General features: G+C 57.4%; 1 protein-coding gene across 3 annotated transcripts in view; it reads right to left on the bottom strand.

The window, feature by feature from the left end:
* Positions 1-281: 281 nt before the first annotated feature.
* The window catches only part of LOC137141733 (mitochondrial peptide methionine sulfoxide reductase-like), a 45,706-nt gene continuing 21,061 nt past the window's right edge, over positions 282-24,926 (bottom strand). For 2 of the 3 annotated variants that reach the window (XM_067530792.1, XM_067530793.1), the window contains 3 exons: positions 15,855-15,959; positions 10,762-10,872; positions 282-3,286 (listed from right to left, as the gene is read on the bottom strand). In XM_067530792.1, coding sequence (XP_067386893.1) covers positions 3,033-3,286; positions 10,762-10,872; positions 15,855-15,959 — 470 coding nt within the window. In that variant the 3' untranslated portion in view covers positions 282-3,032. The remainder of the gene's footprint in view (positions 3,287-10,761; positions 10,873-15,854; positions 15,960-24,926) is intronic. The other variant, XM_067530795.1, reaches the window with a different exon arrangement.

Raw genomic sequence — 24,926 nt, 5'->3', positions numbered from 1 at the left:
CAGAACCAGGACGCTCCCCTGCAGACACGACCTTGGAATTTCTGCTGCATTCACAGACAAGGCCTGGAAAGCTGACCTTGGGCAGAGAGGAAGATACAGGGGCCAGCAAAGAGGATGAGATCAACACCGAGGCGCTGATGGCAAAGAGGCCAGTCTCTGGCCTGGGTTGCAGGGGAGGGGGTGTGTGATTGGCCCTATAAATCCCCCACCCTCCTGGAGAGCGGTGCTCTAACTCCAACAGCAGCTGCATTGCAGTGGTGCTGGACGGCTGTCATCTACTAAGTGTGCTCCTGGGATGAAAGGAAGCCAGGGGGAGTCCCCTTTGCTGGGCCCCAGCCAAGGTAACTCCCACAGAGACTCAGGGCAGACAGGCTCCGGCCAGACTTTCGCAGGCGCGTTGGTGGGTGGTCGGTTTATGGCTCTTTTCCTCCTTCCACACACCAGTTTGGCCAAGAATCACAGCTCCTCACTGCTGAAAGGAAGAGCCCCAGGGGAGCAGTCACTGTGCAGGGGCTGTACTGTGATTAGACACTACTGCCCTCTGCTGGAAAGCATCAGACACTTCCACTGGGCATGTCATAGATCCTATACCGCTAACGGGGATTCACCTCTAGCTCCAGTGGCTGGAGTCTGTGCTCTCGGGGCAGGAGGAGCTCTGCTAGTGGCAAAGGGGCACAGATGGCAAGAGCTATGAAGACTCCAGGCAATCAGGGATTTGTTACCTCTGAACCCCCCTTAACTCATCACGTCTCTGCCCCAGGATGAAAGCCACGGGCACTTCGCACTCATGCACTGACCGGTCCAGGTCTTGCCACGGCAACACAAGTGAGCAGGGAGCCAGCCAGCACCTTTGGCTTCTGGAGACTGCCGTGCATCCCCCCTTTTATCTCGATTGAGCTCCTACAACATCACCCCCTCCCCACCCAGCCCCGCCACAGACTAGGAACTGCCTCAAACGCTGAGACACCAACACATCCGTCAGCCCAGACACAACATGCGCCCCGCCGTCGATAAATCAATCCTTTCATTTATTCAGTGCAGCCCAGGAGACGCTGGATCATTTCAGGAGGATCAAAATGGCACGGACCGATTAAGAACAAGTCCAGCCCCCCACCCACGTGAGCATCGGTTTCAAGGCCACCTCTCCGCCCAGGGGGGTTAAAACCACACACACGCCCTCCGGCAGCAGGCACCGCTGGCGCTGGGCCCCGAGGCGCTCGGTTTGTGCCGGGCCCCCTGTTGTGGCATCTGGGTGGCGGAACGACAGACTCTGCCCTGAAGAAAGGACCAGACTGTGGGGGGGAGGAGGGGAGGGGATGGCTACTGCTGTCCCAGGAGGGCTGGCCCTTTAAGGGAGCTGGGCTCAGCCCCACCTGTGCCTACTTAGCTGCCTTCTGGGTGGCGGGTTTGTTTGGGCAAGTGCAGGGACAGCTGGCTGTGTAGGATGTGATGGGAGCTCAGGGCCAGGGTGTCTTGTCAGGGGCAGCCTGCTGGGTGAGAGAGACCTACAGGGGCCGGGCAGAAGTAGGGAAGATGATGATCTCCCACCCAGCTAGAGAGCAAGGCCAGGCTGGACGTTGCTGCACCAAGGGGCAGGAGCAAACTCTTCAAAGGACACCAGAGGAAGGAAACAGACACGTCCACGGAGGGGCTGCAGGTGCCTGGGGAACCGTCGGTGAAATCCGAGGCAGTGGGGTACTGCCCGTGGCCGGGAATCCTGAAGCAGGGATGGGACCGCCTGGACCAGATCAGCAAGGGGCAGCTCCAGCAGGGGGCACAGGCACAGCCCTGGGCTAGCATTGCTCCCCCTTGGCCAGCCTGGGCTTGGGACAAGTCACTCCTCAGTGCTCCCCCCCCCCCCAGGCTGGGGGAGAGCAGAGCGTAAAGGAAAGTGCACCCTCTGCAGACAGCAGCCCAAGATGTGTTTCCTCCTCGCCTCGGGGCCAGGCTGAGCAGAAGGTGGAGCCATGCACGAGGGGGAGCCCATGGACAGCGAGTCATTATTCAGCTGCTGCTTTCCCAGCCCCCTTGGGAGAAAGGGGCCAGAGCCTCCCCCCCCCTCACTGCTGCCCCCAGGGCAAGTTAACAAACCCTCCTGGCCACGGGCAGGGAAGAGGTGCTAGATCCACCAGCCTGGACATGGCCTGTGTCCTTCGCTAGGGGTGTCTTGTTCCCCGGGTCGTACCCACATCAGAGCAGCCAGGATGCAGGAGACCTGGGGAGCAGGGAGAATTGGTGCTTTGGTGTCACTTTGCCAAGGGCTCTTCCCACGAGGGGGAGGCTAGAGGGGCAAGGCAGCTTTCCCAGCGTGGTCTAGCAAAGCCGGCGGGAGAGAGCAGAGCGGCTGGTGCCCGCCCGGAAGACCCTGCATCCCCAGCCCCTGTCCAGAGCCTACCCAAGCCAGTAGCAAAGGAGGCTGAAAACTTAGCGTTGCCTCGCGTTGTGGTGCTGCCGTTGCCCGGGGCCACTGGGTCGGCCCAGTCCTGCTAGCCCAAGGGTCACAGAAGCTGCAGTGAAGGAGGAAGACGGTCTCCCTGCCATGACCACAGAGCGAGGAAATACTCCATGCTGGGAACAAGCACGTTCCCCCTCTCTCCACTGCTCCAGCCTCCCCAGGAACCGAGCTGACCCCAGAAGCCAGCACGCAGGGAAGGGGTGTGTCGGTGCGAGCGGATCAGCACGAGGACCCAGCAGTGGTGCAGGATCAGCTCCAGGAGGCTCGCTCTGCTGGCCTCCCCTTCAAACAGAGCCAAGGGCAGCAGGGACAGGAGGTGACGGCAAAGCGACCAGGACGGAGGGGTGATCTCACAACCCTGGGGCCTCGTGGGGGATCAGCGCCAGAGCAAACCCGGGGGCAGCCCCCCTGCTATGGTGATGGTCCAGCTCTTCTCCCGAAATCCAGGGTGGGAAGGGATTGAAGGGGCCATTTGCCCGGGGCAGAACCCATCACATCTGTAAATCAAGTCGCCCAGCTGGGTCCAGAGATGCCCAGGAAAGGAAAAGCCACCTGCGCTCACTATGGTTGCTTAAAATTAGATACTAGGCTGCTTCCATCCCCATAGCAACCGCTCGCGGCTGTCGATCACCATGGCGGCCAGACACTCTCCCTTCATGACTCTTGTTCGGCTGTTGGGCCGATGGGACAGGCCACTCCGGTCCCCTTTAGGCTGCAGTGTCCCTTGGGGGTCTTGTGCAGGTACTGCTGGTGGTAATCCTCTGCGTAATAGAACTCCCCGGCCTCCTGGATAGCCGTGGTGATGGGCCCCAGCTGCCGTTTGTCCAGCTCCTGGCGAGAGGATACAGGAGGAAAGGATGTGAAGGTTAGCGCTCCTGAGGAGGGAGCGAGGTGGCGTTGCCAGCTGGAGCCAGGCGCCCGGGTTGACGGATCACACGCCCGCCGATGCCCCTCAGTCCGTCCCTGCCGGCCCAGTCCTGGACCTCGGGGCAGAGCTGTGACGTGAGCTGGGGGCTGTGGCTGTAGGGTGCTGCTGCTTTGTGCCAGCGGCGCCCCATAGCGCTTCCTCTGGGACCGCCGCGGGGACGCCAGGGGCAGGGAGCAGGAGAGGGAAGTTAGAACAGCCGCTGCTTCCCCGGCAGCTGTGACCCCAGAGTGGGCAGGCACTGGGCAGACACAGAAGCAGGCGGGGAAGCTGATCTCTGGGGCCCCGGGGGCGGGGGGCAGCGTTTTCTATTCCATCCCATTCAGTGACACTCTTGGCTCCTTTGGCCAAGAAGCCCAATGAGCTCCAGCAGCAATTAAGCCCGCAGCACCCCTGGGAGGTCGGCAGTAGGTCTGAGCCCTGTTTTCTGGTGGCATATGGCCTGGGACAAGTCAGTGGAAGGGCTGGGAATAGAAGCCAGGAGTCTTGACTCGCAGTCGCCTGCTCTGACCGCTAGGAAAGTCCCCCGCCAGGAAAGCCACCTTCAAAACAGAAGCAAGCGCTCGGAGGAGCTGGCCAGGAAGGGACCTGCCAGCCACTGCTAGTCTCACTGGGAGACCCCAGGTGTTCGTATCAAATGGCCCCTTCAGCCAACACAAACCCTCCCCGTCTAGGGCTCCCACAGCACCTGCCCTGCGCACCCAGCCCAGACACTCAGCGATGGGCGCAGCGGGAACATGTAAGAACAATGCAACCGGAGCGGACGAGCACCATCCAAGCAGCTAGAGAATACGTTTTTAGGACTACGGCTGCACGTGCTGCCTGGGGGGTGCCCCACGGGCTGCACCCCCCTTTCCTTAGACAGCCACTCCATCTCCGAGCTGACAGACAAGAGCCTTGTTTCTGGGGGACTCCTCCAACCCCCTGCTAGGCCCATACTGGGTACCAATGGGAGCTGGGCAGGGGTTGCAGTACACCAGACTGGCCACGAGGGGGCCGTGAGAGACCCATTTCCCTCACAGGTTCTAACCCAGTGAAATCTGGCTTTGCGGGTACCCAGCTAACACCCCCCCCAGGCACAAGCATTAAATAAGCAAAGCCCCCCATGCAGATCCGTTGCCCCTGTGTGGATGGGCTGAGACTGGCCTCAGGGGATCCCAGCAGGGCAGGAAAGAGAGAGAGAGGGAAGGCAGGACAGGCTGTGGGGTAGGAAGGGAGCAGTTCATCCCCACCGACGCCCCCCCCCCCCCCCTTGCAGGGTCTGAGCTCAGACCAAGCCACTCTCCTCCACGCACGCTCTGCAAACACCGAGTGTGCTGAGCAGAGAGAGCCGCCCGAAGCAGGCGAGAGAGGGCATCACTGGGGTGGGGGGGTCCCTCTCCAGTCTGCCATGAACAGACCCATTTGTGCATCTCGGCCGGCACGCCCGAAATGCCACCCGGCCTCTCGCCGAATGCCTGCTCCGCTACGCAGACCATTCCCTGCCAGCAGGAGCAGCTCATCCAACAGCATGGAACGGGCAGAAGCAAGGAGCGCGCCAGGGCGGAAATGCCGCTGCTGAAACGGGGCAGGCTAAAAATGCTTCTGCACCCGCCCGGGGAAGGAGAGACAAGTTCTCCCACGCTACCCCATGAACCGATTCCTACAGCGGCCCCAGGTGCCGGGGCGCTCAGGCCCCTGGGATGCGCCCCCTGAAATCCCAGCGCTCAACACGGCCCGCTGAGTAAGCCGTACGTGCAACTGCAACATGGACTCTCGGCGGCCGGCTTCGCTGACTTGTCACCGCACACCTGTGAGCCAGGACAGGGGTATATCCCCAGCGTTAGACTGGCGCACGGAGGCAGGTTCCTTGCCGCGATCGCAGTAACTCAGGGGTGAATGCACACTTCAGAACGGCCCCTCCCCGTCACTGCCTGGGGACCACACGTCACCCGTGGAGCCTGCCCTTCAGTGGCCAGGGGCAGGACCCTGCAGAGCAGCTCCTCGCTGTGCTTAGCAATTTCTGCCCCTCTGCTTTCCATGCGTGATGCTGGGCGTCTGGGGATTTCGCAGCCTGTGTGAGGCTCTGTCTCCCTCTAGTGACTGGACCACGTAAGAGGTTTACGCGTCTATTACTGTTGCTGCTCTTCCAACACAACCGGCCTTGCCCCTAGCAGAAGCAAAATGATTCCAGAGATCCACAGTTCAACCCTGGCTCTGCCCCCCACACTTACTGGGAAGAGCTCAGTTCTCCAGCAAAGGCTTATTTAGGGCAAGGGCTGGAGGGGGGAAAAGATAATGAGAACACGAGCACTGTTTTTCCACTAAGGGAGAAGCATGTCCTAGATCCATAGGGGAGTATTCCCACATTAGATCCCCAGTATTCCAGCTGGCATCCAGGAGAACCAGTAACCCCTCAAGGACCACCAGTCCCGGCTGTGCCACTCTTCATCCTGAATGATTTGCTCTTTGATGGCACCTTTCATCCATGGCCTTCAAAGGCCTCTACGAACAAGTCTCCCAAGCACCCGCTCTCTCTCCAGCCCATGTCACAGCAGCACCTCAACCACCCCTAGGTGGGAGCTGAGGATTGTTTCATTTTACAGAGAGGGAGGCTGACAGAGTCAGGAAAAGGAGAACCCAGGAGTCCCAGTTCTCAGAACCGGGAGCTCTGCTCAAACTCCCTTGCTAGTGCCCACAAGCCCCAATTTCCCAGGCTGCTGCTCTAACCACTAGGTAAAAGTGCCTTCCTGCCAGAGTGATGGGGAGTTTATTTTACTGCAGCAAAAACACACAACAATATCAGAAGATAATTAGTCAGATCAAAGCAGCGTCATTAAGAAGACAAAGGGGCCAGGAGTCTAACCTGGAGACCACTGTTAAATCTATAGCATGCAAATCCTTGTACAGAGCATGTATACATCGAGGTGCAGCGCTGTTCCCCCTGAACTTTCCTGTGCTGCTTGTCTTCACTGAGTATGTCTACACTGACCCAGATTTGAGCCCAAGCGCCACTTCTATCCACACAAAGGTCAGTCTGACTTGGCTAAGCAATCACCTAGGACCCTGCTGGGGGGGGGATCAGAACCCAAATCCCACTGCGACTCAGGTCTAAACCCATCATTTTGCAGTGTGGAACAGGTCAAGCCCCAGCTCTGAGTCACAAGGTCGGCGCAGTGCAGATGTGCTAGCATGGCTGTGAGAGCCGGGGCCAGCAATTGTAAACTCAGGTTTCCAGTGCAGTGTGGACACTTCAGCACGGGCTGGGAAACACCGAGTCCACAAACCCGGGTCCCATAATGCATCTAGACAGATTCTCAGACTGAAAGCTCTTTGGGGCAGGGTCCGTATCTCCCTATATCTATAAAGTACCTGGCACAATAGGGCACCCCTTCCTATCGGCCATTTGCGAAGGCCATTCAGTATCATTATCCCCATTTGGCAGATGAAGGGAAACTGAGGCAGAGAGGTCCCAGAGCCAATTTATGACAGAGACAGAATAGAACCCAGAACTCCAGCCCCCCCGCCCCGTGCTCTAGCTCCCGGACACAGCTACCTCTGAAAGGGCTGAATTGACTGCCCCAAGAAAAGGAGGAACGCCACCTGTTAGAGCCACCAGTGATTAGCCGGTGCTGGGTGGAGCAGTGGGGCTTATGTTAGGGCACAGGAGGACGAGGCTACGGGGGAAGGGAAGGGGCAGATGAGCAGCTGACTTAGAGGAGCGTGGGGTTTGTCTCCCATTGGGGGAGAGCCGCTGTGGCTCCCATCAGCGCTCGCCTGTCAGCCAGCTCTTTAATGCAATTAACGATGCTCCCCACATCAAAGGAGTCGGTGGCTCTGGAGACTTTCCAGTGGATGGTGGCGGGGAGGCGGGGGGAGGGGGAGACATGCGTTTCTCCGAGGCCCAGAACAATGCAGCTTATCGACAGGCAGAGTTAATTCACATGCGGCGGGGATGCCGCGTGCGGGAGCCGATAAGGAGGCCCAGTTAATTAACTGGAACCCAGCACGGCCTGAAGTTGGGGGAGGAGCTGTGGTGGTGAAGCAGAGGCAGGCCCGTTGCTACAGGCCACTGCAAACCAGCGGAGGGGGTTCAAACCCCGGCTGATGGCAGGCAGGCAGGCAGACAAAGAGATGGGGGGCCCTGGAGAGCGACAGCCTCTAGCTACGGCACCAGGGCATGTTCCCTCTCGCCCATGCCTCAGCCCTGCCCTCTAGAGGCAAGGATGGGTCCCACCCCACCCTGGGATCATTGTCCCTTTGGTGCTTTGCCAGATCTTCCCACGTGGTTTCCCTCAACCCACATCAGACCCCAGCTCCTCCCTGCTTGGTTAACCCTCCCTGTGACCAAGGGCAGAGGCCAGCACCTCGCTGCCTAGAGGGGGGCTTTGGGGATTCATGTGGAAGCAATGCAGGATGGGGAGGAGAGCTGAGTTCAGGGGCCAGCGAAGAGACCCCTCAAGCACAAAACCTTGGCTCTTAGCTACCGCTTTTCATCCCCCAAGCTCAGAGGAGAATTACAGAGGTGGGCATGGGCATTACCCCCGTTTTACAGACGGGGAAACCGAGGCACAGAGCAGGGTTGTGACTTGCCCCAGGTCACAGAGCCAGGAACAGAAGCCAGGACTGGGAAACATCATCGGCAGCACATCTGTCGCCACAGCAGCTGAGGAAGATGCCACAGGCTGTCCCTGGAGAGACGGCCAGCGCTGCGCCGGGGGGGAGGTGGTGTCAGGGCAGAGAGCCTCCCTAGCAGGAGGACAATGCTGCTGAGCCCCAGGGAAAGCTCTGGAGACACAGAATCCCAGATCGCATCTGCCAATGATGCTGCTCAGCTCCGTTAATCAATGCCAAGCTGTCGGTGAGTCCAGGACCAGGCAGAGCTGAGCTCCCAGGGCCCTTCCAGGGAACGGGGAGCGCCCGGTATTTTAGGCTCCATGGAGAAAAGGAATGTATAAATAAGAGACCGTTCCTGGGGGCAGCAAGCTGGCGCCCACCACTTGGGAATGAGGCGATGGAATATCCTCCCGCCCACAGAGGATATCTTTGCATGGCTAATAGGCTGTGAGAAGCAGAGTTGTTGGCACAGAGCCTCGTTACATGTCACCAGGGATCCCCCAGACGTGGATGGATTCAGAACTCCGTCCTGCTTCTGGAAATCCACAGTAATCCCCTGGAGATGGAGTGACTCTGGATCCAGGCCAGTGTGACAGCTCAGAGCTGGGGCCACCATCACCGTGGGAACAGAGCAGAATTCAGCCTATCACCACGTAGGAAGGCCTTAAATGCATGGGTTGGATTTTCCCGAGTGCGGAGGATACGCTGAGCAGCCATCCTGAGCTCCTGGCGCTCAGCACCTCGGAGAATCGGGTCCTACGTGGATCAATTTCATGGCAGGTGTCTCTGTGGCTTAGCCGTTAAGGGACCGATGGACAACTCTCTTAGGAGATTTCCCTGCAGAGAACAGCCAGGACTAAGCTGTACAATAGAAAAGGGGAGTTTTTTGTTGGGGGGGGGGGGGGCCGTTAGATGCTGGCAGACCCTGCACTTCCCCGCCTAACACTGGCCAGAGACAGCCCCAATCCTGGACTGGATGAAGCAGTCGTGGAAGGCTGCTGCAGGGAGTAGTATGTGGAAGGCGCGGGCTGAGGGCCATGGCCCGTTCTTTGTCACCCCCATGGGAAGCACCCATAGCGCTGCGTGCGAATGGGAAACGCAACAGAGGCGCCAGATCGTCTGTGCTCAGAAGGATGAGCCCCACGGGCAGATGCGACGGCTCGCTGCGTTCGGGGAGCTGGTAAAATCCCTCGCCTCGTTCTTTCCATCAGTTAGCATGTTAGCTTGTGGGTCAGGATCACCATCCCCTCTTTAGAGATGGGGAAGCAAACACAAAAAAGCAGTAACTTAGGCCTTGTCTACACAGAGGTTTTAACCCCTCATGTAGTTGCACCAGTGCCGGCCCCCAGTGTGGGCATGGTTCACACAGGTTCGGCGCTATCTATAGCAGGGTCTTCCCCAGCATCGATCCGAGGTGAGCTGCAGCCCTGGCACTCGCGGTTGTGCTAAGGTTTGTGCCAGCGGCCAGACAAGTCCTTGCCCAAGGTCCCACAGTAAAACTCAGCTCCCCTGGTTCCCAGCCCGGTGCCCTGCTGTCCCGGGATTTGCTCAACCCACAAGAGTCTGTGGCATCGCCCCAGCAGAGCCGGAGAGGTCGCCGTTGCAAACCAGCCCCTTGTTCTTGCAAGACTGTGGAGCCCATCAGAGATTCGCTCTGTCAGCTCTGCCCGCGACACATCATGCTCCTCCCCCCACCACACACACACACACACGCCACATCTGCCCGGCACGTGCAGGATTTAAGCAGGTCGCCCTTAATTGTCCCAGCGACGGAGGCTGGGGGCAAACCGCTTAAGGCAGTGAATCATTTTCAGGGGATGCTGCACCTGTTTCAGTCAATGACCTTCGCCGCCCCCCCTGAGCTGCCAGTTGCCGTGGCGGCAGGTTGTCAAGGAAACGGGCATCCTCCACCCCCTTCCTCATCAGAGAGGCAGGGAGGGCCTTAACGGGGTAATTCACTAACTAGGCCTCGCCTCCCTTCCCTCTCCATCACAGGACGCAGTTCAGAGGGCAGAGCCTAGCCACAGAAGGGAGGGGGAGCAGTTGGGGATGCACCAACACAGCCAAAGGAGGGGTAACAGCTCCTCACTCCCTCCACCAAGTCAGACTCCCAGCATTCATTGCACCCACACAGCAAGGTTCAAGGCAGCCCCAGCACGAGATGTCTCCTTTGGCACAACAGCAATGGCCCCAGACCCAGCACAGACGCCAGTGCAGGGGGCCGATACAGCTAGCAACGCCGCGCCAGCCGCCCAGCAGGGTTCAGCAGAATGGGAGCGCCCAATGCTTCAACACATTACATTTCTAGGCCTGGCAGCTGCAGACAAAGCTTCTCCAGTCCTTCAGCAGGCAGCCTGAAGCAGCAGCTCCAAGAGGTGCAAACAGCTCCCGAGACACTTGGTGTTAACTCTGGAGCCTACTGATGGTGATATACATGGCAACATGGTTAACTACTTCACCACGCATTTTAGCAGGAACATCTGGATGCTCTGGGATGCTGAGCAGCGTTTGGGATCAAGGTCAGAATTTGGATAGAGAAAGACATTGTGGTTTTCATGCTGGACCCCTGCCTGACCGTGAGCTGTTGATCTTGGGGACAGTAAGTCTGTGAGAAGAGCATCTCGTCTCCTTTACACCTGCAGGTGAGTGGAATACGGAGACCAGCTACCGACTATCAGCTGTCACTCAGCGAGGGACAAGATAATGTGCAAGAGACGCCAAGCAGCCTGGCTTGCCCTTTCTCCATCCCCATCCCCAGCCCAGAGGAACAGCCTCCGCTCCAAACCTGCCTGCTGATACATGGCCTTCGACCTCAGCGCAGCGTCTCTCTGCTGGGCTCCGAACGTGTGGATGACGGAGCGATACTGCGTGCCAACGTCCACCTCCTGCCGCATGCCTGGAAGACAGCAAGACGCACGTGAGGGGACAGCGGGTGTCACGTGTCCGGACACACCGGGAGTGCCCAAAAGAGGCGCCCAAACTTAACCTTCCCCCCCAAAAAAGAGCGTTCACACTGAACCAAAGGGCTAAACCCTTCCCTGCTGGCACAGCCTGTTGGATTCATTTGGCACAGTGTTGGCTGCTGATTTTTATTGGCAGCCTTTTGCGCCACCATTCAAACGAACTGTGACACAGTCTTAGCCGCCTGTGCGGGTTTCCAACCATTATGACGGCACCGAGATCAGGGACCTGACTGCGCTAGGCGCTGTACAGACACGTAATGAGACAGTCTCTGCCCCAGACAGCTTGCAACTAGACAAGACACAGGAAGCTCATTATCCCCATTTTACAGATGGGCAACTGAGGTCCCGAGAAATTTGGCTTGCCCGTGGTCAGCCTGTGGCAGAGTCAGGAATTAAACCCAGATGCCCTGAGTCCCAAGCCAGCCTTCCCCTCTGTGAGGGCTCCCTCAGAAATACAGAGGTTAGCGTAAGTGACTAGAGCACGTTGAGAGGGGCAAGGCGGACACCCTTGCCCATTGTCAGCTATCCACAGAAAAGGGATATGGGCAGAGCTCCCTCCCGCACACTTAACCTGGAGGGCATGGCCAAACAGACCAGACACCGGTCAGCCCTCGTAGCCTGTCCCACCTCATCAACTGAAGAGCCAATCAGGAGCCAGCATGGGGAGGTGGGCAGGACACCACTCAAGTGCTTAACCGACCATTGGGCAGGTCAGCATGGGCCCCGCGGGATGGGGGAGACTGAGGCACGCGGAGGGGAAGCACCTTCCCTGATGCAGTCGATAGACGAGCCAGGATCGGATGTGGGGAGTTCCTGTCTCTCAGGCCCCTAGGCCCTGCCTCTCTGCAAGGGGAGGGGCTGCCCGAGCCAGGCTCGCCATGCCATGAACCCCCTTTTTCCCCAAGGAGCCTTCAAAATGGGCTGCTCGGCTCACAGCGCTAACGAAAGGGGGATGGAGTCAGGCTAACCAGGACCCAGGCCCTCCAAGAGCTTTCCCTCCCCGGCCAGCCCTGCCTTTCCCAGCCATCTCCACCCTCTTCTTCCTCCCAGGTCCCCGCAGGCAGCAAAATATCAGCCATCAGCTCTGCTGCCCCCCGCCTCCAGTTCGGGGAGGGGCCCCAGGTTCTCGGAGGATCCTGCCATAACCCACCTAAAATAGCATCGTCACTGGGACTGGACTCCCAGCTGCTGGGAACCGGCAGAGCTCCCCGGGGAAATCAGTGCAGCCTTCCACCCAACCCCTCCACTGACCAGGAACCCCGGACGGGAGAGCTCTGCCCAGGCCAGGAAATCAAATCAGTGGCGAGTTCCCAGCGTGGCTGACCCTCCTTCCCTCCCCCCCCAGACGCAGCCACTCCAATTACTATTCCTGTCACGGGATGGACTGTTAATCACAGCTGTGTACAAATTTAACGCACCCTCTGAGCTCCCCGGCAGCCCAGCGGCTCCTGCCCGTTATTAATCTGCATAAATTACGGCGCGCAGGTTTGTCACTCACTGGGATGCTGCTCAGTGTGGTCATGGGACGCATTTGGGGGGAGGGAGGAGCTGGGAGTTATGGGGCAGAGGAGGGGTGAGGGGCCCCCATGAGCATCCTCACAGCCAGATGCTCCAGGAAAGAGGGGTTGGACCGGCCTTAGGGGCTTGGGGAAGGCAACACCAGGTCATGCTCCAGCACTGTTGCCAAGCCATGCAGAGCGGGGGGGAGATCTGACCATGGAGCTGTTCCCTGTCCCTGCTCATCCAGCTGACCCAGAGAGAGAGCCCGAATTGCATGGGGAAGGGGGCCAGAGTGGGAGGTGAGCAGGAGGGGCCGACGGTTGGGTGGGTGGTAGCAGGAAGGCTCCTGCCATCACACGCCGAGAGGGATGTGCCGAGCTTCGGACGGGTATTAAACTCTCCCTGTGCTGGAGCATCAGCATCCCATCTCCATGGCGCGGACGGGGGAGAAGATCTGGTTAAACAAGGCAAGTCCAGTTCATTGCAGGGGGGGGAGGGGGAGGAGAGCCGGGGATCCTGGCCCAGGAAGCACCTCAGAGTCAGGATGTGCTGAGAGTCGAGAAGCACCACAGATCAGGTCACTGCGATGGCGTAATGGGGACCGGGGCTCCTGGAGATTTGGCCACCCCAGCAATGTGCCCAGCATGGCTGGCAAACGGGCTCCAGCAGAGCCGCTCAGCAGGCCTGGTACAGCACAAGAGAGCTGGAGAACTCTCCTGCCGTCCTCGCGGGAGGCTACGCTGCCGGCCCCTCCGGCAGGCTGGTTACTCTGGGCTTCAGGGGCCCGTCTTGATGCGCTGCTTGCAGGCTGGTGGCTAGAGCAGTGGACTGGGAGTCAGGACCCGTGGGTTCTATTCCCAGCTCTACCCCTGCGCGACCTTGGGCAAGAAAGGGGCACCCCTCTGTGCCTCAGTTTCCCCATGTATCAGACTGAGGTATGTGCACTTAGTGCTGCAGACGAGCAAGTGTTACAGCAACTGAGGACAGCGCCCAGGGGCACCTGGCAGCAAGGAAGGGCTGGGTGAGGCTAGACGCATCACCACCCCTGCCCCTGCAGACCTGGGAGGCTACTGCATCTTGTGCAAGGGCTTGTAAATCCAGGCCAGGGTCCCTGCGCTCCTGCAGCTCTGAAGGGGTTTAACCACTCTCCTCTCCCCCTCCACCCCAGCGCTGGAGGGCCCCACTGCAGAATCAGTCGCTGGCTACGGGAGCCAGGGTTCGTGAGTGCAGGGGAGAAGCACTGGGCTGCTAGGCGCTATTCCAAGGGCAGCGGTCCATACAGAGAGCACGGGGCCTACAGCCAGGGGGGGCCATGCACAGCTGCATGGGAAACACCCTGAGCTGCCAGGGCACCAGGCAAAGGTAGAGCAGAGGCCAAAGCAGCTGTTTGGTGCCAATGGCCCTGCTCTGCCTGGACCCGCGGACCCCACAGGAACAAGTGCTCAGCCCCTCCCAACTCTGGGAGCGCACGGGGGGCCCTGTCTGCAGAACGCGGGGACGGTGCGGAACCTCAGCCGGCTTGACAGCGGGCAAGAAACACCCCCGCTGATGGCCTCAGCCTCCGGGGGCAGCCAGACTGGGGGCAAAGACACGAGAGGGCACGGGATTTCCCTCTGCAACTGGCCTGCCAGGTGTTTGGGGCCCTGGGGGGGCCGAGGGCCGGGAGCCAGCCTTCTACCAAGATGGCAGGGCCAAAAGTAGGCCATTTACATCAGGAGTCAGAGGGGCTGTGGGGGGACGGTGGGGGTAGAAGACACATCCATCCCCCTCCCCAGGGACATAGCTCAGGGAGACAGCGTGGTCCAGTGGGTAGGGCAGCAGACTGGGATTCAGGAGCACTGGGATCTATTCCCAGCTGTGCCTCGGACCTGCTGTGACACCACGGGCAAGTCTCCCACCCACCCTGCGCCTCCACTTCCCCGCCCCCCCGCGGGTGTTTCGATCCCAAGCTCTCCAGGGCGAGGGCTGGCCCCCGGGCGCTAGCAGAGCACAAACAAGCCAGCCTCTCTGCAGGAGAGTGCGACAATCACCCCGTGTAAACCCGGCTTTCCTTGGGGGGGACTAGGGGGTCCCTCCAATGCCATGGGGTCTGGAGCTGGCTCCAGCCACTCCCCCGCCCCAATACTGCCTGTGTGCAGGGCGGACGCACGTTGCCCGTTAAAACCCAAACCCGCAATTAGGAGCCGGAGGAGCCGCGCATGCAGAGACTGCTAATCTCCTCATTAATATGACACTTTGGTACAGCGGGGCCCAGCGCGGCCGCTGGACGTGAGAGGGGTTTCAAACAGCCCTCCCGCCTGCCCCCGCTTTATTGAATATCCCACCTCCCCACAGCTGAGCTCTTCCCTCCCCCCTCCGGCTTCAGGAGGCCCCTTGTCAACTTGTACCATCCCCGTCCGTTGGAGCCATGTAAAGAGCCAGAAAACCCTTTTGGAGGGAGCAGGGGAAGCTGGAACTGCTGTGCGTGAGACCATAGAAAGACAGACATCAACGGCACGGTCAGAAGAGGGATTAACGACAGCATCCCTTCTCTGTGTGCCCCCACCCCCTAAAACATGGTGACCTGTAGTGGTCAGATTAGATGGTTGTGATGATCCCTTCTGGCCTTAACATCAATGAGCAGCTCTGGATCTCAAAGGGGGGGGAGGTTTGTGGGTCCCAGAGGATCCTGGGCTTCCAACACGGCCCAGAGACGGAGAGCCATGCCTTATAGCTCACGCCAGTCAGGACTAGTAGTTAAGATACTGGACTAGGACTCAGGGGATCCGGGTTCGATTCTCAGCACTGCCCTCAACTCCCCGCGGGAGACCTTGAGCAAGTTACCAAATCCTTCTGTGCCTCAATTTCCCCTAGCTGCAAAATGAGGATAAAAATCCTTCCTTTCAGTCCAAGGAGCTACGACCGAAAACCAGACTCTAGACCACTGGTTCCCAAAGATTTTCCCTGTATGACCCCATTTTCAGCTGTGCGGTTTACACTCCCCCAGACAGCATGGAAGTTGCCGTTTCAAAATGGTGCCCTCCTCACAGCGTGACCTCACCCGAGCTGTACGTACAAGGTCACACCGCAAGGAGGCTGCCCTTTCGCGTTACAAAACGGTGTCCCCTGGATTGCATGACCTCACACACATACGAGGCGTGCGAGGTCATGCTGCATGGAGGGGGCCATTTTGTAGGGCAAAAATCGCTTCCCCCGTGCGAGGTGACCTCGTGCATACGGCGCGCGTGAAGTCACGCCGGGCGGAGGAGGAGGCCGTTTTGTGAAAGGGCGTCCCCGAGCGTGCAGAGATGGTCGTGACCCCATCTGCTGATGAAGCAACCCCACTTGGGGGTCACAACCCACAGTTTGAGTTAGTTACAGGTTAGTTACAGGGGCTGCCTCACTGACCCTAAGGACACAGCCTCCCTAATCTTACCTTGGGTGGGGTCGTGGTTCTCCCAGAAGACTTTGAGGAGGTCCTCGTAGCTGATCTTCCGCGGGTCATACACCACCCTGACCACTTCCGCGTGTCCAGTCAGACCTGGGGGCCAGGGAGAGAGGTTAAATAGCACCGTCAGCCCGGCCCTCTCTGATCAGCAGCAGCTCTGCCCCCTGCCACAGGAACCCATCCGCGAGCCAACACCGTAGGTGCCAGGCTACTGCATGAGACGCTGGCCCGTGAGAAACCAGCCCGAGATGCTGCCCGGCCCCAACGCTCCTTTCACAACGACAGCCTGCACAGGCTTTGGGTTCCAGTGAAACCTGGGTTCGATTCAAACCACGGTTCACAGATTCCACGGCCAACAGGGGACCCCTGTGATCGTCCAGTCTGACCTCCTATGCAAGACAGGCCAGGGAATGCCCCCAGAATAATCCCCCGAGCAGATCTTTGAGCCCAACGTCCAATCTGGATTTAAAAATTGCCGGTGACGGAGAATCCAAATCCACCACGACCCTTGGGAAACTGGGCCAGGGGTTAATGACCGTCCCTGCTGAAACCATACGCCCTCCTTCCGGGCTGTGTTCATCTAGCTTCAGCTTCCTCCCAGAAATCGAGCCCCTCCCTGCTCGAAAGGAGACACTGACCGTGGGGGGAAGGGGCCACTTGCCTTTCACACCACACGCGCACGCCAGTTCTGGCTCTGGTCACATGGAGTCCAGCAGTTCCAGGCCTAGCGCCCCTCACACAGTATGGGTTCATTGCTGCTCAGGAGTGGGGCAGAAGGAGCCAGGCCTGGAATGGCAGGGGACCGGAGGCGCCTGATAGAGCTGTCCAAGGGAAGGGAGTGCAGGACAGAAGGCATGTGAGGATGGGGGTATGGTGTGGGGCACCAAGTCTGCAGGGCAAAAAACGAGGCTGTATCTTGTCCTGCTAGGGAACAGCCGTTCAGATCTTCCTGCCCCAAGCCCCCTTTGTTCCCAACATCACCCTGAGCTTTCCCGCTGCCGCCAACAGCACAGGGCAGCAGACCCCTTCCCCCCCCAATTAACAGCATCACCAGTGGATAGATCACAGAGGCCCTCCCACGCTAGTACCACGCTGCCGCTGTCCAGCGATTACTTTTCACCCTTCTATGGCTCCTTTCATCCCAGACATGGAACCTACTTCACAGCACCGGAGGCAGGAGGGCATCTGTCCCATTTTACAGATGGAGACACTGAGGCACCGAACAGGGGAGCGATTCGCCCAAGGTCACACCCCAAGCCAGTGGCAGAGCCAGAATCATCGCGGACCACAACGCCCCGAGACCCAGTCTCCTGCGCTAACCACTAAACCGCACTCTCCTCAGAGCAGTGACGGGAACCCAGGCGTCCTGATTCCTAACCCCCTGCTGGAGCAGAAAGAGCCCCCTCTCTCTCCGAGGCAGGAATAGAAGCCAACGCCCTCGCCTCCAACCACTGGGCCATGCTCCCTTCCCAGAATTCCCAAGAGTCCTGATCTCTCCTCCTTCAACCACTAGCCTGTACCTCTCCTTCGTGTGGACTGTGCTTGGGACACTTGAGCAGTTCAGAGGGGGACCTGCAGCCAGGGCCGGGATATTTAAAGGTAGCTGAGGCTGCATTGGCTTCCCAGGAGTTGACACTGGGGTCTTTAGTCTCAGCACCCCACAACAGAGGTGGGTGGGGGAGGGGACATGGCATCTAGGGGAGGAAGGAGTAGGTGGGCAACCAAGCGATGGTGCTACATGCGCAGCCGAGTGAGCTGCGCCTGCTGTGAGGCGCCCTACATACAGCCGCCGGGGCGGGGATGAAATGGGGCAGCAGCCATGGCCAGGGGCTGTTCTGCAGCAGCTCCGTGGGAAGGGCACAAGTGCTGGCCCAGGATGGGGTCTGCCGCCACAGCGGGAGCATCAGAAGATTGCAGCTCTCCCTGCTATCCCCCCCGCCCTTTGGCAGCTGCTGCAGGGCAAGGTGAAGAGGCAGCAGCCGAAGCTCCCACAGGCTGCCGTACCCTATTATCCAGTGTAAGGCCCCTCCAAGTGCACAGCCCTGCCTCTGCTCCTGGCTGGGCAAAGCCTGCCGTCCTGCAGCAGAGAGACTGTCTGCTGTGCCCGGAAAAAGGGGCTTCACTTTTGTGCTTTGGTAGTGGCAAGCGTGTCCATGCAACACTGCTCCTGACTGCGTGGAAGCAGCAATGCCCAGCTGTGTGTCATAGGCCCTATAATGATGGAGAGTCTGCTTTAGAGCACTTAACAGGGGCCAGATCCAAAAGGGCAGGCAGTGTGCTCTGCAGGGTAGGGAACTGAACTGGAACTCAGAAGCCCTGAGTTCTCTGCCACTGACCCACTGTGTGACCACAGGCAAATCACCTCCTTGTCTGCTGCTGATTCCCCTTCTGCCCTTTGTCTGTCTTGCCTATTTAGATTGGAAGCTCTTCAGGAACTGTTTGTACAGCACCTCACACAATGGGGCTAGTACAATATAAACTAGAGGGTCACACATTTTGTTGCATAATGTACAGTACAAAACTAAAAAACCTAGAAGCAAAAACAAAACAAACATTCTGATATTGTCCAAACTATTTCCCCCACCCCAAATGTTCTGGTTTTTGCTCCAATTCAGAACTAGGCCAGGTTTCAAAATCTTTGTGAAAAGAAGCTTCCTCCCCCTGCACAGCTCTAGGAAGGCATTAATGCTGGAAGGCATAAATGGCTGCCACCAACCCGTCCTGTGATCTACAGACAGACAATTACCGAGGAGGATGAAGCTGATCGCTGACGGCAGGGGCTCCGTGCACCCCTCATTTTCCCCAATTCGTTTTTCCCTGATTTTCACCCAAATCAATAGGATTCTCCCCATTGATGCCTACAACATTCCCTCAAATTTTGGAATTGAGGAGGTGCAGCGTTCAAAAGTTACTGCATTGCATCCAAACAAACACCCAGAGAAATGCCATCGCATTGAGTGTAATAACACAACAAAAGCCCATTGAAGTCAGCCAGGGCCTTCTCATCCAGCACTTTGGGCTCTGAAGCAGGCCCCGGAAGAAGGAAGGTGCAAGTCCTGTCCCATAATGCAGCATTATGACAGCAGTGTCCCTCCGAGGGGCCCAGATTTCTCTCTCTCACACACATTTAGCTCACTGAGCACAAAGATTCAGCTCCAGGCAACAATTCCCGCACATTGCTACACCAGAGGGGGAAAGCCAGGCGAAGGCGGCAGCAGAGATGTTGTGGCCAGTGTGCAATGGCCTTTTCTGGGGTTTCTGACGCAGTCAGGGCAGCCGGGCTGGTGTTAGCGTTGGCAGCTGAAGCCACAAAAAGCGCTCAGCCGTCTCTCATGTTGTCCATTAACAGGATCTCCCCATTCCCTCGAGCGCTCGCTTTCCCTCACCACCCAGCAGCCAGAAAAGTCCACTTTCAGTAATAAACAGCAGGTAACATTTACAGCTCTTTGCATCCCTGGATCTGAGTAGAGCATCACAAAGCTGACTCACTTTTATTCCCGTACTGCAGATGGGGAAACAGAGGCACAGAACGGTGGTGCGACTCACCTAAAGCAACTCGGCCAGTCGGTGGCAGAGTCAGAAGCAGAACCCAGGCCTCCTGACGCCAAGGGCCCCTGCATTTCACGACAACTTTTTATTCCGTAGCTCCCAGCTGCACAACACGTCCAGCTCATAGTGCAGGTGGAGGGTGTAGGAGCAGAGATGCTAGCACTCCATGGAACAGGTAAGCATTTCTCAGCAGCAGTTCAGGGAGACACAGGCACTGTTCTCTTTGAGCTGGGCCCCCCATCCTTCACATTTGGCTCTTCCACAGAAAATCACCAACATAGCCATTGTCAGGTGGCAGCACAGAGGTGCTGGCACCAATTCTGGGGGGTGGGTTTTAAGCTGTGGATCCTCATCTACTTGGAGCCAGACAGACAACACTGATTTCGCAGGTCACTGAAGAGCTGTCAGATGACGACAGCTTGAGAAGGATGCTCCTGGGGTTAAGAGACTGGACAGGAACTCAGGAGATCTGAATTCAGTTCCGGCCTCTGCCACAGACTCTAAATGTGACCCTGCCCAAGTCACTGAATCACTCTGTGCCTCAGTTTCCCTTCTTCACACCAGGCGCCGGAAGGGTGAAACCCGGGATTCAGGCTGTAATTAGATGCCATTTTTGGCCCAGCACAGAGTGTGCAGAGAGAGGCCTGCACCTTCTGGTATCCTCAGCCCACCAACTGGCAAGAGGAAAAGCATCTCTCAATGCACAGCGGAGCTGTATCAGCGAGCAAGGGACCCGGCCCATGCCACTGAGCAGCAGAGGTTTCCAAGTGTTGCAAAGCCAGGGGAGGAGGGCGGGGGTGGAGAACATCAGTTCTTCCCTCCCCTCCCTGGCCAGCAAGGCCTGTTCTGCTTTGCAAAGGTTTTTCCGAGCCTTGTATCTGGCCGTACCCTTCTCAGGAAATCCCAGAACGCTGCTTCTGCCTCTGTGGGATCAGCCACTAGATCCAGGCCTCCCCCTGGGGCAGAACGATGGGCGGATGCCTCTCCACGCAAGACCACCAGCCTAACCCACCCACCTCAGATCCTGGGCTCTCTGATGAGGCTGTGGCTGGACTCCTGACGGCTCCACCCCTCTTCCCTCATCTCTCTCCTTCGTCCTCCCTGGAGCAGGGCCCAGCATCCCCGCCCGACGGGCAGGAGAGATGTTCTGTTGCACTGCTCCAGTCCTCCGGGCCAGCGGCAGAGCCAGGCACGTCCCCGTTCTTTGGCCACTCTCAAGCACCCAGCAGGGCAGAGGTGGACTCCACTCCCTGCTCCAAGGACGGTGCTGCCGGGGAGGCAATCGAATCACACTCAGAAGAGATCAAAGGTGACCCAGAAGGATGCTGGTGACGGGCCCGCAGGCAGGTCCTAATGAGCCTCCTGCTGCTCTGACAGGGGCACAGAGATGTGCTTCTGAAGAGGGGCAGAAGTGGGGGGACACAGCTCAAGGCAGAGAGCTGCAATTACCGCACGGCAAACGCTCCACGGGCAGGCGCGCTACGCACCATCCTGTTGCCTACTGGAGAGGGTCATGATCCGCTCCCATGAGCCTCAGCTCTCTCTGCTGACCGTGACGGCACAGAGGCCCCTCAAGGTCAGTGGGCCGAGCAAAGCTGGGGTTTCATGGATGAAAGCCCCCGCCTCTATTCCCGGTGCTGCAGCAGTGCAATTAGCAGGGCAGCCGTGCATCTGGCCAGGGACCATTGCACAAGTTCACTGCATTTTGCAGCTGGGAGGCACCGAGATCTTTGGCTAGAACGTGCCAGAGAAGGGGAAGGAATTAGGAGGTGTGTTTTCAGCTTCCACAGCTACGGCTACCGGTACAGACAAAGCCGGAGCTTGGAAGCAGCCTCGTAACTACTGTCCATTTCCTCGTGGCCAGCGCAGCGCTGGCAGGGGCTAGGAGAGAGATGGCTCAGCGTAAATGCCAAGATCTGAGACTCCGGTTTACATAAACCCTTCTGGGAAAGTCCTAACAGACATAAGAGGGGTGAAGTCATTAGGCTGCTGTAGAAATTACTCTAAATGTAATGGACAATGAGATCTTTCCTATAGGCGGTTTCTTTTTTAATCCACCCTGTCGAATTCTAATGTTCTACTCACTTCTGGGGGGGATTTTTCCATAAGGGAACATTCCCTTGGCTGAAATGAACAGGTGAGTGAATTGCAGGGCTGGGGAAAGGTGTTGGATCGACAGCCCTTGTGACGGACGTCCTCTCCTGCAACAAAGCAGGCAGAGCAGGGCAGGGGTTGTTCAAGTTTCCCCTGCCCCACCTCACCCCGCTGTCCCTCAAACCCCAGCATCGTCACCAAACCAGCCTGCCCTGCCACCACCCTTTAAGGCTGCCCTGGATCGTTCGGCCTATTGAACCTTCAGCCCCTCTACCGCCATCAAAGTGTTCAGGGAGCCAGCGGCACCAGCTGCAGTGGCGGTTTTGCAGTCTGAACACTCACCCCACTAGGAACTGGACTGAGAGCCAGCGAACTCATTTCATATGTGCTACCAAAGAGCACCGGAGAACTAAGATTTTCTGACCATCACCAACCTGGGCTGGATTGGAAGCAGCAGCCCTGACCTTCCGCTATGCATTCACGTCAGCTCACCTGAGCTGCCCAGCCCCACCAAACTACCGCCAGCGCCTCTGCACAGACAGAGGCACCCCTGCACGCCGCCTCTGGTCTCCCTGCGCAGCTGTTTAGTCGCTCTTTACACGCAGGGGGATAAGACGCTCCCCCCCCACTGCATTATGTTAATACCCAGAACTGAGACAACAGACGCAGATAATATTTCTTGCAGACAGATAATCCTCTGCACCAGTGTGCGGAATGTTTTTACAGATAAGGCATGAAACCGTCTGTTCAGATTTCTGACGAGTTGAGGTGGGGGAGAAGAGAAGAGGAAGTGGGGGGGATTAGCCTTCCTAATAAATACATTAGCACACTGATGGAAGCTGTGCCATGTCACACTGCAGCACCTCTTGCTGCTCATGAACAAAATCCCCCTCAATTGCATGCTAACAGCTGCTCTGGACAGCCGCTCTAGAATCTAGTGGAGGTTCTGGATAATGCAGGGCTAGGCAACCTACAGCTGGGGAAAGCCATCAGCAAATCAGAGACTGAGGCAGCAGCATCCCCACGTTACAGATGGGGAAACAGACATGGAGAAAATAAGGGACTTGCCCAAGGTCACATGGCGAGTCAGTGGCAGAGCTGGAAGTAGCCCCAGGTTTCTTTAACTTCCTAGCCCTGCTGAGTGGGTGATGCTCAAGGGAGGGGAGAGGAGAAAAGTCACAGAGTTGAATGGGAGGAACGGTCAGATTCCAGCCATTTTGCAAAGGAGACCACTAGAAAGACGTCTCTCTTCCCCATCCTCGCCATGCAAGGAGTTTAGATTCCAGTCAGTCAGCCTCATTCAAAAGCCCAGTCAGTGCTGGGTACCTGCTTCCATGGAATTGATTGGTGGTTCAGAGATCACTGTATACAAGATCTCCATGGCCTTTCCCCGAGCCACCGGCTGACAAACGGGGGAGGAGGGGGGGCACCAAGTCACCCACAGGACACGCTAATCTCAAAGGGAGAGCGCCAAGCAGCCCAGAGCCTGGGGCGTGAATCCTGCACTCGGCTTCTCAATGGCACAGTCCACCCAGTGGGTGCTGACTGTTCAATGAGCTTCAGAAGGTGCTGTCCGAGAAGGGGACCCATGGCTCAGAAGCTGGCAAGTGCCCTGGGAGAGGGGGAGGGTTGATGCTTGTTGTATAGCTCCATGTGCCTTTGAGTCAGGCCCTGGAGCCTATCACCCTGAAGATTTAGGACATGTTGTCATACCCACCCCCAACCCTATGGCTCAGCCCCACCTGGACTGGGACCGATGGTTAACAGTCAGCCAAGAGACACACCCTCGGCTGAAGGTCTCCTCAGCTGTATAATCAGGTGCAGGGGGGAGGGTGGTGCTTGAGTGGCTGCCTCTCCCCAAGACAACTCAGCTCAGCCAGGTATCGCTGGGTCTCTATCCCAATGGGAAGAGTCCTCTCACCCCCAAACTTCAGAGCAAGCTCCAGCAGCTCCAGACCAAGGGTCCTTCCTGTGTCCAAGGCCTTTTTATTCAGGTCACTACATCAGCCCATCTTGAAACGCCCCCCGTAGCCCCATTGGTCTGCATGGCTGGCTTAGCCGGGCATCGGGCCCAGCCTGGCTTCGTGTCTCTTTATTGCATTACCGCATCCCCACTCCTGTTTCCAGAGGGCTGTGTTAGAGGTTGGATCAGCGACTGGGGAAGGAGAGAGAAAAAACCACAAACTGGCCCCGCTGGACTTCACTGAACCGAAGCCAGTGTTTGGAAGATCACTGAGAACGTATCATCCAGCTCAGGGGAGCCTCCTGTTTTGGAAGCCCAGGAGGCACGTCTGCCTCTCCTGCCACCTACACTCCATGCCTGCAGCCTGGGCTCTGACAGCCGGGCGTCACAACTTAAATGTCAGGCTTGTAGTTCTGCCACTCTGCATACTACCTACCTCCCCCATCAGTGCTCAGATGCTCTGCCGCCTTGGAGCAGATCTGAACAGGGATGGCAGATCTCCAAGAGAAGCCAGGTGCTTTAGGAACCAGTGCTGGCGATTCAGCAGATGGCACTCTCCTTCCGAGTCTATGCCCTAACATGGAGATGGCAGTGTGTTGCCATCTTTTGCAGAAGACAAAGCAGAAATCCTGACTTGCCCCCTCCATGCACCCAATGGTCATTTTAAAATCCCGTGACACTTTTCACAAGCCAGGGTACAAACCCCGGTGTCACAACCAAACTGAACTGGTCAATTCCATTCCAACTTTCTAAATTCTCACTGCAATTTCAACTGAATACAGCACTTTACACTTCCTATCCTGAACCGTCCTGTTGCTGCATGCTGTTAACAGCAGCCATGTTCTACCCCAGAAGCAGCTGCAGTTCAGTGGTCGCTGAAGCAGTTACTGTACAGTTTGTAAAGCACTGAGACAGATGGCATTGTATAGACACATGTAGGATCATCAATAAGTCTCGCAACACTGGGGAAGTTCCAGAAGACTGGAAGAAAGCTGATGTCCAATATTTTAAAAGGGTAAATGGAATGACCCTAGTAATAACAGTCCTGTCAGTCAGACATCGATCCCAGGTACAATAATGAAGCAGCTGATATGGGACTCGATTAACAAAGAATTAAAGAAGGGTAATATAATCAATACCATTGAACACTGGTTTATGGAAAATAGCTCTTGTCAAACTAACTTGAGTTTTTTTAATGCAGTCACAAATTTGGTTGGTAAAGGTAGTAGTATTGATGTCATAATTTAGACTTCTATAAAGGCATTTGTCTTGGTATTGCAGGACATTTTGATTAAAATATGAGAAGGATATAAAATTAACACGGCACACATTAAAAACTGGCTAACTGATAGATCTCAAAATGTAACTGTAAATGGGAAATCATCAAGTGGGTGTGCTTCTGGTGGGATCCCACAGGGATTGGTTCTTGGCCCTACACTATTTAACATTTTCAT

Source organism: Emydura macquarii, unplaced genomic scaffold (assembly GCF_026122565.2).
Source record: "Emydura macquarii macquarii isolate MOO-44397 ecotype Brisbane River unplaced genomic scaffold, CSIRO-AGI_Emac_v2 contig_3113, whole genome shotgun sequence".
NCBI classification, from domain to species: Eukaryota; Metazoa; Chordata; order Testudines; family Chelidae; genus Emydura; species Emydura macquarii.
The sequence above is the reverse complement of the archived record's forward strand: the minus strand, read 5'-3'. Positions and strand labels throughout refer to the sequence as shown.